Below are 19,554 nucleotides of genomic sequence, written 5' to 3' on the forward strand. Positions count from 1 at the left end.
AGCACAATAAATTATATTTCGTTTCATGAACACGCTTTAGAAACAGTGTAAAACAGATATAAGCAATTTACCCCTATAAAAAACACTGAATAGATTTTCAAAATCTGAATCCCAGAACAGCGTTCCAGTGCTCCCCCCCCATTTCCACCACTGGTTATGGAGCTCTCAGAATTCTGCCTCGCTGATAGGAAACTGAAATCCATCTTGTCATCTGACTCTAATAAATGACAGGATGTTCTTTACAGCAGAGTTATCCTGATTAAGTGTAGATAAGTGACGACACAACAGACTCACATGAAAAGTACAGAAAAACAAACAACCAAGTACAAAAATATTGATAATCGGCTGTCAGGGTCCGTCTCTCCACTGAAACTGCACTTATTAAAGTGGTAAATGATCTTCTGTTCACTATGGATTCAGATTCCACCTCAGTGCTTTTTGTAAGTGGATCTAAGTGCAGCTTTTGACACCATAGATCACTGTATACTCCTAGACCGACTGGAAAATCAGTGTGGTGTCTCTGGCCTGGCTCTCGTGTGGTTAAGGTCTCACCTATCTGAAAGAACACAATATTTCCTATAACAATACTACTATCAAAATGTTCTGAAGTGAAATATGGAGTACCTCAGGGCTCTGTTCTTTTTTCACCTGAGCCTTCAGTTAGCTGCTTATTCTTGATTACCTTGTACCTCTTACCATTATCCTTCAAGCAGGTCGGTCTCAGTCTCAATGGATCTATTAAACAGAGTACTTAGAGTCCATGTGTCGCCAAGTGCTTGCTCATAGTGGGATTTGTTGGGTCTCTGTAATTAATATTATAAAGAGTTTGGTCTAGACCTGCTCTATAGGAAAAGCGCAATGAGATAACTTCTGTTATGAATTGGCGCAATATAAATACAATTGAATTGAATTGAACTGAATGTTTGTCTTGCCGACAAACTTCAGAATCAGAATCAGAAATACTTTATTGATCCCCGTAGGGAAACTCTTTGTTACAGCAGCTCGCCTTTACGTCAGTGCACACAGGAGAAAGTACTAGCAAACAATATGATACACTATAAAACAGGTCAGAAAATAAATTAAGTACCAGGTGGGTATAAGTATAAGATAAACTAAGTGTTGAGTACCAAGTGGGTTTACCGGTTGATGATGATAATACAGTATAATAATACAAGGTAATAAGCAGAGGTGCATGTACTGTCGAGAGTAATATAGGTATATAATATCAATAACAATAAATAAGAAAAACTAACATGGGAAAACTAATATTGCACAGGAGTAGTACACAGAATATTGCACAATTATTCAATTATGGCAGAGATGTTAATGATCAATGTCTAGTTTAGTGACCTAGGGTCACACAGACTGACACTTAGAGGGAGGAGTTAAAGAGTCTGATGGCCACAGGCAGGAATGACTTCCTGTGGCGCTCTGTGGTGCATTGTGGGGGGATGAGTCTTCCGCTGAAGGCGCTCCTTTGTTTGACCAGCACGTCACGGAGCGGGTGGGAGACACTGTCCAAGATGGCGTGTAGTTTACCCAGCATCCTCCTCTCTGACACCACCGCCAGAGAGTCCAGCTCCACCCCCACAATGTCACCGGCCTTACGGATCAGTTTGTTGAGTCTGTTGGCGTCCGCTACCCTCAGCCTGCTGCCCTCAGCCTGCTACCCTCAGCCTGCTTCCTGCTTTCTCTCCCTAGTTTCAGTTCTACTCTGCAATAATCCAGTCTGTCCTCTGCACATCCATCACTGCCTGGTTTGGATCGGCCACCAAAAGGGACAGGAACAGGCTAAGGGACAGTCAGGACTGCAGACCTGCCCTCCATTCAAGACTTGTACCTGTCCTGAGTGAGGAAACAGACAGGAAACATCACTGCAGATCCATCACACCCTGGTCACAACCTGTAAGCCCACAAGCCCTGCACGCCAAAACAACCAGACAGGAACAGTTTCTACCCGCAGGCCGTCACTCTGATGAACAGTTAACACCAGTCACAGTGTCAATAACCCTGGAACACCAAAACATCCGCTGTAGCTACATTATACATTTACAGTTTAAATACACAGTTCTTAACATCCATCTGTACGAACATGATAATTCTGTTTATGTCCTGGTCTTTAGCCGTTTGTCTCTTTCTATCTTCCTGTAAGTTGTTCTGTGTAACACTGAGATGAATAAATTAATTAATAGCTGCTTTTTCACACCGATAAAACAAATCGCTGAACAGGTGGAAACATATTTCCTTGATGTGTGTGTGCCTTTGGATTACACAACATCTTTTTAACTTCATTTTTGGAGTAAAGACTTGGTTTTACGGGTAAAATGTTTTATTAATAATTTACTTTACAAATGCAGTCCAATACACCCGTTGTAGCATAAAGACGACTTTTATGAAGCCTATAATGTTCGGTTTTGTTGATTTATTTAAATATCTGAGTTCTACTTTTAAATGAGTTAACAGTGTCCGTCTGCAGACAGGATTTTAGAAAATATAAATATAAGCAGTATATATATGAAAATAACTTTATAATGTAATGTAGTTATAAGCAGATATGAGGACATCTAAAGTGTTTATTAATGTGAAGTATTTGTCAACAATTATAACTTCTATGAAGACATATTTTATATTACAGCTGTTTTATTATATTGTCATTCATTATCTGTTTACTTTTTAAAGTGCTGTATAAATAAAGTTTTTAATTATTTATTTGTATTAAATGTTACTGTTTGTCCATGTTTGATTCATTCACGTGTTCATGCTGCTGTGAAGCTTTAAAGCCTGCAGTAAAAGTCCCATTTATTTTTCTCATAGTTAATGTTACAGGAAATGAGAAAATCAAAAAATTTAATAGACAACAGAAAAAAATATCTGGTTCATAAAAAGGAGGAGAAGCAGAGTGGACATAAAAACTGAAGGAGAAGGTCAACTACAACTCCCAGGGTGCATTTCGGCAAGAAACATCCAATCACAGAGCTTCACATTCTGTTGTGTGCATCACTAACAGTGGGTGATAATAACTAAAGATGTTTGTTCACAGCTGTTTTAGAAACAAATAAATGCTAGTGCATTTCATGCATTGCACAGCTTAACTGTTTTTCTCTTGTTGATTTTACTCATTATCAGAATCAGAATCATAAATACTTTATTGATCCCCGAGGGGAAACTCTTTTGTTACAGCTGCTCACCTTTACATCAGTGCACACAGGAATAGAAGTACTAAGCAAATCAAAATATAATGAAGTTACTTTACATTACAAAGATTGCCAAGATCTACTGATTATTTCCACTTGATTTTATTAATGACAGACTTGAAGACACTTGTTATTCAACTTCTAAAAACATTACTATTCTCTCTAAATCGTCTCATTCTGAGCGTGTATCTTTGTATTGGACACACAGATTTGAAATTGATATCAATCTCCTTGTCTGATTCTGGCTAAGACAGCAAATACCGTAAAACTCCAATTAATAGCCTGGGCTTTTATTTGCTTCAGTCACTGAACTCAACCTGCCTGTAATTGGCCTTTAATACCTTTCACACAAAAACTCTTGCTCAGCAAAGATGGGAAATACTATCAAATTGTATATTTAAACCAGTATCAATATTACTTGTATAAAAATTAGGCTATCGAATAACATGTCAATTACAAATCATTCATTTGGATGCACACAGAGAGAGAGAGAGACCCTAGAGAGAAAGATGAAAGCTGAAGACCGAGAGCTTGGATTAATTTATATGAACAAGTGTTTTCATTACATTAACTAGACTAGATATGTCAAAGATGCTACCGATGTTTGAAAACAGATGACACAACTTCCAGAGAGCAGACAGTGACAAAGACACAGCCAGATATTGCTGCCTGTGCATTCAAGAGATGAACAGAGAAACAGAAAACAGATATAAGAGAATAGAGAGAGAGTGGGAGAGCCAGAGACAGAGACAGAGAGAGAGAGAGACAGACAGAGAGAGAGAGACAGAGACAGAGACAGACAGAGAGAGAGACAGAGAGACAGAGAGAGAGAGAGAGAGAGAGAGAGAGAGAGACAGACAGAGAGAGAGAGACAGAGACAGACAGAGAGAGAGAGAGAGAGAGAGAGAGAGAGAGAGAGAGAGAGAGAGACAGAGAGACAGAGAGAGAGAGAGAGAGAGAGAGAGACAGAGAGAGAGAGACAGAGAGAGAGAGAGAGAGAGAGAGAGAGAGAGAGACAGAGAGAGAGAGAGAGAGAGAGAGACAGAGAGAGACAGAGAGAGAGAGAGACAGAGAGAGAGAGAGAGAGAGAGAGAGAGACAGAGAGAGAGAGAGACAGAGAGAGAGAGAGAGAGAGAGACAGAGAGAGAGACAGACTTCTGGAGCTCTCTGTCCTCAAACATCTGCAGCAGAAACTAAAACTTCTTTAAATCAAAGCTGAGACGTTTTGAAGTCCCGACTGACTGCGACACGGTGAGGAATCACACACAGTCTGATGAATAAGCAATGAGACTTAATTAAACTTCATCCCTGAAATCTAAATTCTTCATCACAAACATCGAAGGTTTCAGTGTTCAGGGTGATCAGAGCAGAATGTTTGATCATATTTAATGATAACTGATTTTGTGAAATGGTAGAAAATGAAAAGTCACATTTACACTGAAAAAATGTTTGCTTTTAATTTTAATTCTGGGTAAAATATCCTTCAAATAGCAAGCCAGAGGAAGTCTAATGTTCTGACAGATTTATTGATTACAGCCTTAAGAGTATTATTTATTGACTTTTAATGTAAAATAAATTGATCAAATGATCCCTGACTGATTAACTTCAGCTGGACTTAATTTCACTATTAAAGTTATTAATTTTAATTGTTCATAAACTCTTAAACTAAGAGATAAGAGATTTTGAGAGGTTTTGCCCTTCTACCATTAATATCACCACAATAACTGTCTTCTCAGACCATTTTCACAATTGAGAATGACTTCCGGATGGGAGCCGAAACGTCTTGATTCTGAAAACAGCGTCCAGATGACTCACGACTGAAACCTTTTCTACCATAATTCAAAGGTCGTTTGTGGATGTCCAGTCAGTGTTGATGGTAAAGTAGTCCATTGAAGCAGTATATTCCTCAGTGAGTCATCTGGCCACTGTTTTCAGAATCAAGAGCGTTTCTGCAGCCCATCATGTACCAGGATGCATTGTCATTCTCACCCAGCGGGCTTTTGAAAACAACAAAACTGGACCAGGCACTCAGAAATGTAACCGCTTCTCTGCCTGTGGTCTGCTAATTTCCTGGCTGTGTTTCAAGTTCCCGATAAAGATCAAAGGTACACACACACACCGGCAGAAGAAGCTTCCGTATGACAACAACGCTAACGCTAGCTCAAAGATGCTCTGGCTTGCTGCTGCAGTAACATTAATGAAGTCCCCCAACCATGAAAACCGCCATCCAACACACACTCGTTATTTCGTTGGCTTCAAGTGAGGCTTAACGTTCACACAGTTTCTCTTGACTGTCCCTCAGTATTACATTATATTAGTCCAACATCGCCCTGGTTACCACCTGTAGCCTATAACGTTAGCTATTACTATTCATCTATTCAGCTCTTCATCTGCCCTCTCGGCCCTGCTGGTCTTGGTTGTCTTTTCCAGTTTATCTTCGGGATCCTGAAGGGTCTCCAGCACACCATCTGTTCAAGTTTGGAGTAAAACGTTCATGCATAGTAACGCACACCCTGGGGGTTGGCGTCAGCGACATCATCCATCAAAAACTGCCCACGCTGAAATTCATTGCAGCAGAATGAGTCAGTTTCTGTTGGCCTCGGTGGGGCAGTTTGAGCGAAGGCAGCACCAGTCGAGGGTCGACAGCCATGTCCCCTTGCACGGCTGCCTCGGCCTCTCTCTGGAATATCCCAGTTTGACTGTTGGAAACGTAGCTGCTTTGCAATACGAACAAAGACAACAAGGAGTCTGTCTTTGAGTGGCATCTCGAGCATGCCCCCTGGCTACCCAGAGGCGGAAGCTAGAGTATGTTGTATATAGAGTATGGTGTATCAGGTGTATTCAGGTATATCAGGTGTGTCTAGATGTTTACTGGTGCATTTAGGTGTCTTGGGTGTGTTCAGGTGAGTTCAAGTGTGTTAATGTCTCTCCAGTGAATTCAAGTATCTCCATTTTCTCAATTTATCGTTGTTTAAATCATCTGTCTATAAAATGTAGGAAAATAATATAATCTGAACCCAGTGTTGTGGTCCTGGTTGGTCCTGGTTTGGGATCAGTCCTCTTTGGCCCTGTTTGTTCCTGGATCTGGTCCTAGTTCTGGTCCTGGTCTGGTGTATCTGACCCCATCTTACTAGCAGTAAAAGCCTCTCAGGACATAAATAAACACCAACACACTGTTCCGTCCTGGTCCTGGTCTGTTGTGTGGTGTTCTGACCCCGCTGTCTTACTGGGAGTAAACATCTCTGAGCACATAAATAAACACACCGGGAGCTGTGGGACAAAGATAGACCCGTCTGTCTGGGCAGACGCCTTTTCTGACACCTGACACCTGATGCAGGCCTGTCCTCTCCACAGCCCGCCCTGGCCCGGGGGGAGGTGTCGGGTGCAGTGAACGAAGCGTTCACATCTGCACATGTTGTTGAGGCTATAAAGGAGGGAGCGCTTGGTTCGAGGCTGAGCAGACACACAAAAATCAAAACGCTCCTGTGGCTCTGGGTGCGCTTGGTTAATATCTCATCACCTCCAGAGTTCACGCAGAGAGGTTGGTTAATGATTGAGGGTCGGCTGGTGACTTATTGACTGAAGAAGCTTTTTAACTCAAGTTTCAGAGACAGACTCAGCTGGACTCAGCTGGACTCTGCTGGGGTTGATTCAAAGCCAGTGGACAGAAAGAAAAGAAGATGCTGTTCTATCAGTTCTTACACTTTAGTCGTCTCTACTCTCGTCTGTTTTTATTCTGTTTTCCTCACTTTTACTGAATCCTGTTGAACTCCAATTTAATTTATTCATCCTAAAATTTCTACTCAACTTTTCCCATTTCTTCTTCTTCTTCTTCTTGGCTGTCCTGCTCAGCTCCACCCGGCCGGTCATCTCCCATCAGCGGAGGAGGAGTGACCCCAGACTCTACCTGGATACCTGACATGGAGGAGTCAGCCTGCAGAGGCAGACAGCTTTAAGTCAGATCCACCTCCACACTTTAAATTGACTGTTTTTTGAACCAACGTCTGACAAGCCTTCAGAGTTTGCCTCCAGAGAATCGGAGGTGAAGCAGCAGACGAGGACGGATTGAACGCTCAGCGAGACAAACTCATTAACTGGTTTCATTTCTGGGACCAGACCCCCTCAGGACCACATCAGTCGGCAGCTGCAGCAATGGCTGATGGGAAGCATCAGGGCAGCGTGGCGCCGCCTGTGGACGGAGGATGGGGCTGGGTGATCGTCGGCTGCTGCTTCATGGTGACGGTCTGCACACGAGCAGTGACCAGGTAACACACACACACACATGGCCACTTTATTAGGTACACCTGTATAATCTAATGCAGTCTACAAACTAAGATGGTGACCATGGTGAACATTACACCTGCTGAACATGCTGATGTTAGCATTCAGCCCAGAGCACCACTGTGTCTCAGTGCAGCCTCGCAGAGCTGCCAGCGTGGCTGCAGGCTCTCAGTCTGGTTCCAGCATCCTCAGTGGGAATATTTCAGGATTTTCTTGGTCGTCTGTGGTTATAAACCGAATCTCTTTGGGTTTTGGACAAAACAAGACATTCGAAGATGTCACCTGTACACCAAATCATTAACTGATGATAATCTGAAAATCAAATAACCTTTAGCTGCAGCCCAAGTGTGTTTGTGTGTTCGACACACAGGTCCAACAGGTTTAACATCCACCCTCTCAGAAACACGATCCTCTACTGGAGCGAAGCACATAAAACCTGCAGGACATTCTTCTGTAACGTCTGATCTGTAAGCATCAACACATCGCAGCCACATCTCCAGCTCCAGTAACAGCTCAGTGGCTCGGACAGGCTATGAATAGTTAAACTCAGAGTGTCGCTTGTTTCCAGGCAGCTTGTTTTACTAATGTGAAGAGAGAGAGCTTGTGTTGCTGTCAACACACACACACACACACACACACACACACACAGTCTTACAGCTGATGGTCAACAACATGCTTAACGTTCCTTTACTTCTTTTGCAACAGCAGAAATGTAGAACGCAAACTCCTGCATTCAGAACTGGATTTCAGTAAAAGTACACAAGTATTAAATGCAGAAAAGCCCTGACAGTAATATATTGTTGTATTTTGTTTAAAGCTGAAACGATTAGTCATTCAGTTGACTGACAATAAAAGTATCTGGAAACTATTCTGATAATCGATAAATTCACCTAAATGTGAAGATTTTAGGATTCTCCTGACAGTAAACTGAATCTCTTTGTTTTGGACAGAAGATAAGTTGATATTGAAAATAATCGTTAGTTCTCTGCCTGTAAAATCCTGCTTTCCAAAACGTTAATTTATATAAAAATGTTTCCGATGATTTCAGTCGAACACAACAAAAAGAATAAAAAGAGAAAATGAGGCGTTCGGCAGCTGGAAGTGTTAAACGATGCTATGTTTCAGTATTATTTTATAGACAAAATTACTGATCTATTGTTGGAGAGAATTAGTAGATGAATCAATAATAAAAATAATCGTTAGTTGCAGCCCTAATTTTGTTTTCTTTATTGACGCGTTATTGTGTAGCGAGATGATTTATGCTAATTTAACACTTACAGCTGCTAAACGCCTCATTTTGTCTTTGTGGTTGTTCTGCTGCGGTGACGTCACGCAGCCACATCAGGAAGCAGATTCATGTTCATCCTGCAGATGAAACTGATTCTGCAACACAACAGCAGCGGTTCAAACCTGTAACCCTCAGCACAACCAGAGAAGAGGGAAAAGGAGCCCGTTAGCTTAGCTCGGTCGCTAACGGGACAGCGAGTGTCCAGTGCATTAAAGCTGTCAGCATGACGTCCTCCTGTCTCCTAACTGTGTGAACCAGGTCTCTGTGGTGGAGCTGTTCATACTCAATAAAACTGGATGTTAGCATCAAGGCTACAATAGCTTCCTCCATGTGTTCACCAAGCTTACCCCCCAAATCTGTGAATTCTCATTTTGCTACAAAATGTAACACTAATATATCGTCCTCTGACTCAGCTAGACTGAAATCTAACATGTCAGTCTGGTTTCGTGTTGCTGTAAAGGGACAGTTCACAATGAACTGCTTGACCTCCAGGACTGTGTGTGTGTGTGTGTGTGTGTGTGTGTGTGTGTGTGTGTGTGTGTTCACTGACCGGCTGTGATACATTAAGTGAAGCTCTGAAGGTCTCAGTGTGAGACTCTGACACCTGAACAAACACCTGTTTCTGTTACGTCACCTCAGAGAGGCGACACGTTCTGCTGACATGTTCCTACAGACCTGAACTGACGGTGCGTTCAGGAGCTCCTCGTGCAGTCAGAAACATCAACAAGGAGCACCTGCACAGGGACTCACAACTCCCTTCATTTCATGAGCAACGTTTACTTCTTCAGGCAAACACCCACATCCACACGAGTCCAGACAAATAACATGAATACGAACACAAATACAAGTAGAAATTAAAGGAGAAACTTCAATCAACAGGCCACAAAAGAAAGAATAAAAATACCAAACACAAGTAATAAGGTGAGTCATTAAGAAGAATATATAATGTGTCAAACATTCACAACTTGAAACCGGTTAGTATTTAACTCGGGAGGAACTTTGTTTGTCTTAGTGAAGGATTTATGAAAAGCTGCTGCAACACGATGCAGAGCACTGAAGTCGTGTTCACGTTGCTCTTCTTTGTCAACTTCAAACAGACTTCAGAGGAATCAGACAGGCGCTTTCGGTGACCTTCGACCTTCATCAGCCCCTCCCCTCTTCCTGCTCTGACCGCTGGCACACATGTTCGCAGTTCAGTCTGTGGTGTTAATTAACACTTATTTTTAAGTGTGCTGTTGATGCACACTGTTCTCCCACAATGCAATGCTTAAAGAGGTCTGCGCGGAATCGATCAGCGGCGATCGCAGTTAGATTTGTGTCCGACTTGCTCTGACGTCACGCACACGTGGCCAACGGGAAGCTCACGAGATCGAGGCGGCCGCGTTTTTAGAGCCGCAGCTGCAGACCCAGGGCATGATGGGAAACGCCTGGCTGCCGGCAGTTCTGACTACAAACACCACGTTTTGTAGAAAATCCTAATTTTCTGTGTAATTGTAATATTTAACGCAAGATTGCAGAATATTAGTCTCATGTGGAAGAATTCCAGGTTCTAACTATTGTGCAGCGAAAACAAATAAAAAGCTGTGAAAAGTAGATTATTATTGTTTATTGTCCATCTTTATGGAAAAGCAGGGGGATCTCTTCTGCTTCAACTTCATCAGCGATCCAGAACGCGTGTACACGACTTCTTCGGCCATAATTATCCGAACAGGTCTGCAGACTGCAGGCGGCCTCCCGGTGGATCTGACAGGATGTCAGTATTACTGGGACTTCCTGCTGGAAACTGTCCGACCTGCCGCCGCCTGATCTCAGACGCAGGTCGTCTCCAACGAGCCGCTCACAGCTGGAAGATAAGTGACAGGAAGGCTGGCAGCGTTCATGTGTTCATGAGCTCTTACATAACGGAGACTTTCACACTCTGAGGTCCAGAACAGAAATCAGCTGAAAGTGCTCGGTTTGTCTTCACGTGCTGCACTGTTACACATTACACAACACACACACACACACACACACACACACCTGACCGTGCACTGACCTGCTGTGTTGTTGACCGTGCTGACTCTTCTCTCACTGCTGATATGAGACGATATCAGCAGGCTCAGAACTGACTGGTTGTTTGTTTGACTAATAATTGATCACCAATCACTGACTGATCAGTGCTGTCACTTCCTGTGTGTGTCTGCAGGTGCGTCTCCATCTTCTTCGTGGAGTTTCAGGCTCATTTTGGAGCCGACTACTCTTCTACAGCCTGGATCCACAGCCTGGTGGACTGCACCACCATGCTCTGTGGTCAGTACTGCAGCGGCACTGATGGATCAGCTGGGTCCATGTGCAAACAGCTGACTGTGTGTGTGTGTGTGTGTGTGTGTAGCTCCTGTTGGCAGCCTGGTTGGTAACCGTTGGTCCTGCCGGGTGGCTGTGATGCTCGGTGGGCTCCTCTCCTCCTGTGGGCTCCTCCTCAGCTCCTTCGCCACCAGTCTGGAGCTCCTCTACCTCAGCATGGGAGTCCTGACAGGTGGACACACACAAGAAATGTCCTCACTTTCAAAACGATGTCTCTTTTTATGCAGATAGCGTCACCCTGTGGCCATTTAGAAACATTTCTACGTGTAACTCCTGAACTTTGAGACGTAGCAGCTAAATTCTTTATTACCACATTCTTTGGCTGCATACATAAAATATTTCTGTGATTATGAATTTGTTTTTTGGATATGCCACCCTGTTGGCGTGGCCTGTTTCACATAAAGTCCCACAAGTCTTGAACACATTGTGCAGTTGCAAACAAATTTAGATTTAGAACTTCTTCTATAGTTGGCACTATAGAAATATAATAACTTACATCAAATAATGAGCAGTTCATCATCAAGTCCAAATGTTCCCCGACAGAATCAAGGTTTTCTCCAAAACTTTCTCCACTTATTAAATATTGTATTTTTCCAAAACCATGTCCTAATTTTCTAACAATGTCCTCACATTTCAAAATGTCCTCACTTTCCAGGTCTGGGCTTCGCTCTCTGTTACACCCCGGCCATCGCCATGGTTGGCTGTTACTTCCACCGGCGGAAGGCGCTGGCGTATGGCATCGCCATGTCGGGCAGCGGGATCGGCACCTTCGTGTTGGCGCCGGCGGTGCAGGTGCTCATCGAGCTGTACTCGTGGAGGGGGGCGCTGCTCATCCTCAGCGCCTTCGTCGCCAACCTGTGTGTTTGCGGGGCGCTGCTCCGACCAATCGCACTGCGGGAGGACGAGGAGGAGGTGGAGGGAGAGCAGGGGGAGTCAGTGGGGGAGGCGAGACTTGGTGAGGAGCAGTGCTGTACAACACACACTACTTTATCACAGTACTTTGAGTACAAATACACCCACAGTGCTACTAGTACTCCTGGTTTGACTGCTACTATCACATAGTACATCGTAGCTACCATGCAGTACACTAAACCCAGAATCACCATAACAACCACCCCAAACACCACAGTAACCATCTAGCAACAGGAAACCACTCTGAACACCATAGAAACCACCTAGCAACAACTCTGAAAACTGTATTTACCACCAACTTGTATCTTAGCTACCAACGACCAAATATAATAACTTTAAACTCAGTGATCATGAGTCTCACTTACATGACATCCTTGTACAAAGTCAAAATGTTCCCCGACAGAATATTTTCTCCAGAACTCACAAATACCATCAGCCAATCAGCATGCTCGATTATCACTGTGTACTTTGATGCAGATGAAACATTTCTAGACATAATCTACTGTTAAAAATGATTTAGCTCTCTGAGAGACGAGCTCTGGTTCTGTAGATCATCATCATCATCATCATCATCATCACCTCCCTGTCTCTCTGTCTCCTGATGCAGGTAACGTCTCGTCACAGGACGCCGAGCTCGCAGTAAAACTGTCCCAAGAATCAGAGGACAGCCTTTTGCCATCAGGCAAGTCATCGTCGCCTTCATCTTTGTCGCCGCTGCCTCTGCTGTCTGGAAACCCCGCCCCTCAGCTAAAGAGGCGACGGTACTTCAGCTCCTGCTTCCTGTCCAGTAAGGAGTACCGGTTCCTGCTGCTGCCGGACTTCCTGGGCCTGGCCGTGTCCTTCCTGTTCCTGGCCAGCGGCTGCAGCCTCCCCTTCGTCTACCTGGTGCCCTACGCTCTGAGCGTCGCAGTCAGCCACCAGCAGGCCGCCTTCCTCATGTCCATCCTGGGAGTCATCGACATCGTGGGGAACATCACCTTCGGCTGGCTGACGGACCGGAGGTACGAGTCAGTGAGGGGACCTTTACTGAGCTGAAACTTAAACGTCAAAGAGAACGTTTTTAATATTCTGCGTATGAACAGTACAGGGCTTTATCTGCCAAATAAAGTCAAATAAATGACCTGCAATGATGTGGAGACGTGTCACAGTCTCCTCCCAAGAGAGTAGAGTTGAAACAATTAGTCGATTAATCGATTAGTCCATCGCTAGAAAAATAATCAGCAAATATTTTAAAATTCAATTAATCACTTAAGTCACTTTTCAAGGATGAATTCAAACCTTTCTCACTTGAGAAGATTTTCTGCTTCGGACATTTTTTTCCACTATTTTCTGACATTTTAGAAACCAAAAGAACTGGAAAAATAATCAGCAGATGAATTGAAAAGTCGATAATAAAAAGTTGTTAGTTGTGGTTGGATATGAGAATAATGAAATGAAGGTGTGTTTTACTGGATAAATGTTTGTCGTGCTGCAGTTCAGTGCTGCACTCCGCTAACGTCGGTCTCTGAGTGACGGCGTTAATGGTGTTACGGTTGTACAAGGATCGATTTCATGAATCAATTCAGAATCGTAAGATAATAAGAAATAACATTTTATACGAGTCAGATTGTTTATGAATTGTACAAATGTAGATGACTGCACATTTTCAGACAGTCTCTCCTGGAAGACCTTCATCAGTTGTGATCAGAAGTGACAGAAATAGTTGTTCAAACTCCGCCTCCTTTCTCACCTCCACGCAGCTGACCAATCACTGAGGTGAGTATGAAGAAGTGTAAACGTGTAAAAGAGCTTCCTGTCCGAGGCGTGGAAGCTGTTTGTGAGTGAATAACTGCTGAAGTCATGAAGCCTGAAGAGCTGAGAGCATCAGCTGTGTGGAGCGATGAGGAGGCTGGAGCCTTCCTCACACGAACACATGAAGCTAACAGAAACGTCACGTTTCCATCATGTTTCCCATCGTCTGAGCTTTTAATGGCGTCGTCTCGCTGCGTCCTCTTCTTCTTCTGCGACGCTTTAACGGCAGCGGCTGGAGGATCAGCTCCACCAGCTGTTCACCTCCATCAGCCAATCAGCTCGCGTTCTCGCAGCAGCAGCGGGCGGAGACGAGCAGTGCGTCACGTTTTATTTGCACGAGTTTCTGTTGAAACTTTGAGCTGAATTTGGATGGAAACTTTACGGATCTCGGATTGTCATTTCAGAAGGTTCTGATGTCAGAAGGAGGTTCGAGCTGTTCAAAGAAATAAAAGATGGCGTCAGTAAACTGCCTCCTTCCTGTTGTTCTCAGGATGGTTGAAGTCTGTTTTCATCTCCTGTGGTCTGAAATATGAAACGTGTTTTTCTGTCCGTCTCTCAGGTGTTTGAAGCCGTACCGTCTGGCTTGTTACGTGTTCTCGGTGGGGATGGAGGGTCTCTGCTGCCTCTTCACTCCGTTGCTTTGTTCCTTCTCGCTCCTCGTGCCCTTCGCCGTCCTCTACGGATACTTCGACGGCGCCTACGTGGCGCTAATCCCCGTGGTGACGTCAGACCTGGTGGGAGCTCCGTACCTGTCCTCAGCGCTGGGCGTGGTCTTCTTCCTCCACGCCATCCCCTACCTCATCAGCCCACCAATCGGAGGTGAGGAATCGAAACAACCCCACCCCCACTGCGTTACATCACTGATCATTTACAATTTGCTGCTGCCAAATGTTGTCCGAAAATAACTTTGAATCTGCAGATTAATGACCAAAGACTGAGTGTGTTTAAGGACTCTCCGACAAATTTCCTTTTTAAATGTATCAAAGTCAAGGTTTTGTAAATATTTTGAACATCTTTTCTATTTTACATTACAGCTGTTACTGACAGCAGATAAAAACTACAGTACTCATCCTAAAGGAAAGTTCCAGTGTATTTCATGTAAATATAATATGTAATATGTTTATTTGGAAAGCTGGTGTAGATGTACGATATACTTTTTGTGCAAGGCCACGTTTCCTCGAATCTCCACAACAACGTGCAAAGTTAGAACAACCCAGAGAGTCACAACAGACACATTTATGGGAAACACAGCAGGTCGAAATAAAATGTAATTATCCTTTAAAGTTGTTTTGGTTCAGTGGTATTCAGATCCTTTACTTAAGCTGCGTTTCCACCCAAAGTACCAGGAACGTTTATTCCCAGGAACTACTTTTCAAGGAACTAAAAGTTGGGGGGTAAAATAATGTCCCCGGTACTTAATTTAGACCCTGGTCCCTGCGGTAGAAACGCATTGAGTTCTTCCAAAGGTTCCTGGTCCCTGGGGAAAGTTTCTGAGGTGGAAACGCGGTTAGTTGTAGAAGTAAAAGTAGCAATACCAGTACATAAGAATACTCTGTTACAAGTTAAAGTTTTGCATGCAAAGTTTTACTAAAAGTACAACAGTATTAGCAACAAAACACTTAAAGTATCAAAAGTAAAAGTACTCATTATTCCCTTTTTTGGATGTTATATCATATATGTTATGTTATTGGATTATTATTACGGATTCATATATACTTTAATGTAAAACAAAGCATCAAAATGTGTAAATTGATCTTTGGCTTTGGATGTAAAATTTTATTTTGTAAAGATAAATGTAGTGCAGTAAAAAGTACAACATTTCCCTCTGAGATGGAGTAGAAAGTAGCTTAAAATGGAAATACTTAAGTAAAGTTCCTTAACATTGTACGTGAGTAGATGTGCGTAGTTACTTTTTACAGCGTCCATGTTTACTGATAGTTTCTCTCAGTGGTAATAAAACCAGTGCAGCAGGTCTGAGGTCTGAGGTCTGTTTACGGTCCCGAGGAATGTTGTGAAGGCAGTCGACTAATTTAGCAAGTATCTTTACTGTGAAATATGCTGCTGTCAAAAAATGAGACATAAATAGATGATAAGAGAAATAATATTACAGTATTGTCAGTTTTTATCTATTGGGTCCTTCAGCCTTGAACCAACAGCTGCCTGGAGGGAAGAGATCAATGTGAAAACTGATTGATCAGCAGGATGTGATGTAATATTGTCATAAGCAGTGTGGAAATCAGGAATTAGCCAACAGAGTAAAAAAAGCTGGTTTCTGAGGCCTCAGCAGAAGATAACAGCTTCCTGTCGGCCTCCTTATATAACTCGAAGAGCAGAGCTGATATCTTAAAGCTACAATTCATATTCAGTGGATCCAGTATTATTATTAAGTTGTGTAAACTCAGAGCCGATATGATCAGATATTTATTCCACCGTCTTGAATCAGTTCTTCTTCTCCTCCTGCAGGCTGGCTGGTTGATGTCACAGGAAGTTACACGGCCACCTTCTTCCTCAGTGGCGCCGCCATGCTGGCCAGTTCGCTCGTCCTCTCCACCATCACCGGGATACGCCTGCTGCCGCCGCCGCGCCAGCTGACTGCCATCACCAAGGACACCAAGCACGAGCCCCTCCCCCTCAGCCTGTCCGACCAATCAGACTGCTTCATCGCCTTCAACAAGGAGGCGGTCAGCCAGGCCGTTGCCTCGTAGCCTCAGAGGTAACGACCAATCACGTTTATCGACACCAGAGACAACTGGAGTCAGTGACGAGGGCTGCGATTGGCCGAATCAGGCGTCAATCAATCACGTCAGAGGAAGTGGATTTATTTAGACTCTGCTGAAGGCCAGTTGAATGTTTTTATTTCGCAGTGACGGGAGAGAAACTTCCTGTATGGAAAAAGTGCCTCTTATTATTTGTTTTAAAGCTACAAGCTCGTCCTCAGCTCGGTCACATGACCGTGACGGACACCTGGACAATCGTACGGGTTTAACATGGTTACAAAGTGGATGAGGCAGAGACGCTAACGCTAGCACACAAGCTAACAGGCAGCTACTCGTGTTCTCAAACAGGAACAAAAACATGAAATAATGAAAATAAAACACAAATATTAACTTAAAAATGTTCAAGTCACCAGTGAGTCTGAGAAACACTAAGTGACAGTTTTTGTTTTGAGTCGCTCACTGGTCGAGCTGCAGTGTGACTGAATGGACTTCAGCTGTGTAATAAAGTGACTGTAAATATAATTTAATAACTCAGTGGATTTAACTTGAAGTTGCTCTTTAAAGTGTCTTTATTCAGGGAATCAACAGACAGGACTGTTCTTTAAACTTTAATATTTCTTTGATGCCAACCAAAACGTGTCCATATCAATAAATATCAGAAACTGTCAAGTGCTAAAATACAGCTGAAATGATCGATCAACAGAAAATTAATCAGCAACCATTTTCATAATCAATTATTCGTTAAAGAAAATGTGCCAAAAGTTCACCTGTTCCAGCTGTTTAAATGTGAATTTTTCCTGTTTTATCTCAGTAAACTGAATCTCTTTGAAGACGTCCTCTTGGACTCTGAGAGACTGTGATATTATATTATATTGATATTTTACAGACCAAATGGAGGATTGATTATTTAAGAAAATAATCGTCAGTTGCAGCCCTACAGAAGACAAACGTTGCAGATAAAATGTGAGACGCACAGGTGCATTAATAATTAGCCCTTCGCTGCTAAAGTGTGTCCCGTTTGATCAGTGCCTTCAGTAATGTTTTGCCTCTTTAAAACAAATTATTAATTTGAGAGATTTATCCAAACTTTTATCCTCTAATAACGACAGGGCTCCGCACTGTGGAAGATTTAAAATGCCTAAATAAAAACAAGTCAATGAAATACAATACACATTGTTGTGTGTTTTCTTTCTGTTTACTGTGTCATAATAAATAAAAAACATTTGTTAAAAGGACAATAACTGAAGTCACAATAAAATCAAATCACAACACAAAACAGAAAACAAAATGAAGAGGTGGATATTAATTATGACACATACAAAATATAATGTGTATTGTATTTCACTTTGATTTTTGTTTTTATTGAGGTATTTTAAATATTATGCACTGTAGAGGAAATTATTGTTCATTTTGAGCGAACAACATTAAATGTACGTTATTAATGTACTTCGTTTTGCTTTAAAATCACATCTGAGTGTTTTGTGCGCCTACGATCCCCCTCAGTGTGCACAGAGTTTGGCAGAAATTTGACTCCGTAGGATTTTTAAAGTGAAGCTTTCCGGATGATGATGTGACCCTGAATGCAATGTCAGAATCAAACTAAAGAAAGAAGCCGAACACACGTCTTATGTTGTTTTTAGCTTGAGAAGGACAGAAGCTGCTGCTGCTCTCAGTCAGTTTTATTAACAAGTCGATCAGAACTTGATTTTGTTGCGTGGAAATGATCTTTATGTTTTCAGTGAAGGTCAGAGGAACAAAGACTTGAAAAAAACAAAGGTTTTTAACTCAGGTATTGATTAACAGAAAAAAATCTTTTCTCAGATGGATTTTAAATGAAACTTGTTTCTGAAACTTTCTGTAGGTGACAATAGTCACCATGACAACAGGTGAAAAAACATGTTTGTATGTTTGTTATCTAAACATGTGAAACAGATCTGTTTCCAGGCTGGAGTTTTACTTTTTAGAATTGTTACAAATGTCAATGGGATTTTGAATGAGGTTTTCTTACTTCAGGAACAGAACCTGGAAGTTCAGGTTTCACTTCAGCTCTCTACACGGCAAGTAACCAACAATACAGGTTGTGTATACGTAAACACGCCGGGGATCAAGATGATGAAAGAAAATAACACCTCTGTACTGTTTTTATGCATGTTCTGTCTGACTGGTTTCCAACATTTAGTAATACACTCTTTTCCCTCCTGTTTGGAGGAACGCAGCGTTTTAAATGTGCTACTTTGCTGAACATTATTTGACTGCCTTCTGGACTGACTCCACTTTATCCAACTCATGTTTGCTTAGTTTCAAAATGACGCTTTACACTTGACGTTCAGCGCGTCACATCTTCACAGCAAAATACAAATACAGCTCAGCTTCAAACAAACCCGGCTTGCCCTCCATGTGGAGCGCAGACCGGTGCGGTCTCCATCACGCTGGTCTCCATCACGCTGGTCTCCATCACGCTGGTCTCCATCACGCTGGTCTCCTCTGTTTTATCACTAAACTGATTTAGCAACTTGTAGTCATGGGACCACACTAATGTAATATTTAACAAATTAGTGACAGAGGTCTGTGGTGTTTCCCCTCTCACGTGCTGCTGAAAATGACTTTGACTAGACTTGTCTAGACTACAGAGACTAAGAGGGGGTGGTAGGACTGGGGAAAGACACGGTCCATGAAGGGACAGGATGAAAGGGTCAAAAAGCAGCTGATCAATAGTCTGATTTAAAGAAACAGAAACGGTGAATGTGTTGAAAATAAAAACCTGGTTCTACATGTCAGAAAGCAAAAGAATCAAGTTCAGGTTTAAAACAGGACCAGACTTGTTCTCATGGACTAGTTATAATAACAACTGACACCACCTGAAGTACCTGGACGATCTGGTTTTGTTAATTTGTTTTTCTTGCACTAAATTATAAGACAAAGAGCAGTGACAGAGTGAGAGAAGAGTCTGTTAGTTTGAAGCTGTTGTTCTACTAGAATAACAAATTATATTTCACTGTTGTCTTAAAATTGTTACAGAATCATGTCA

At 42.6% G+C, this 19,554-nt stretch overlaps 2 protein-coding genes across 6 annotated transcripts in view; one reads left to right on the forward strand and one right to left on the reverse strand.

Moving 5' to 3' along the window:
• Positions 1 to 19,554, reverse strand: part of LOC122867428 (microfibril-associated glycoprotein 4-like) — a 439,962-nt gene that overhangs the window by 9,006 nt on the left and 411,402 nt on the right. The window lies entirely within an intron of this gene.
• slc16a12b (solute carrier family 16 member 12b) lies at positions 4,312 to 17,693 on the forward strand. 5 transcript variants are annotated; one of them, XM_044178212.1, is made up of 8 exons: positions 4,312 to 4,445; positions 7,047 to 7,459; positions 10,949 to 11,052; positions 11,135 to 11,278; positions 11,762 to 12,061; positions 12,626 to 13,019; positions 14,369 to 14,628; positions 16,273 to 17,693. In XM_044178212.1, the coding sequence occupies exons 2-8, from the start codon at positions 7,347 to 7,349 to the stop codon at positions 16,512 to 16,514; spliced, it is 1,557 nt and encodes a 518-aa protein (XP_044034147.1). In that variant the 5' UTR covers positions 4,312 to 4,445; positions 7,047 to 7,346; the 3' UTR covers positions 16,515 to 17,693. The 5 variants fall into 5 exon arrangements, with proteins under 5 accessions (XP_044034147.1, XP_044034148.1, XP_044034146.1 ...); XM_044178211.1 differs by lacking the exon at positions 4,312 to 4,445 and adding an exon at positions 5,265 to 6,735; XM_044178210.1 differs by lacking the exon at positions 4,312 to 4,445 and having other exon boundaries at positions 5,265 to 7,459.

Source organism: Siniperca chuatsi, linkage group LG20, assembly GCF_020085105.1.
Source record: "Siniperca chuatsi isolate FFG_IHB_CAS linkage group LG20, ASM2008510v1, whole genome shotgun sequence".
Classification (NCBI taxonomy): Eukaryota; Metazoa; Chordata; class Actinopteri; order Centrarchiformes; family Sinipercidae; genus Siniperca; species Siniperca chuatsi.

Excerpts from the sequence above, each read along its gene's own strand:
- slc16a12b (XM_044178212.1), top strand. The coding sequence starts at position 7,347 with ATGGCTGATGGGAAGCATCAGGGCAGCGTGGCGCCGCCTGTGGACGGA. Across the intron at positions 11,279-11,761 it reads CAGCATGGGAGTCCTGACAG|GTCTGGGCTTCGCTCTCTGT; the intron begins GTGGACACACAC and ends CTCACTTTCCAG. Across the intron at positions 14,629-16,272 it reads CATCAGCCCACCAATCGGAG|GCTGGCTGGTTGATGTCACA; the intron begins GTGAGGAATCGA and ends CTCCTCCTGCAG.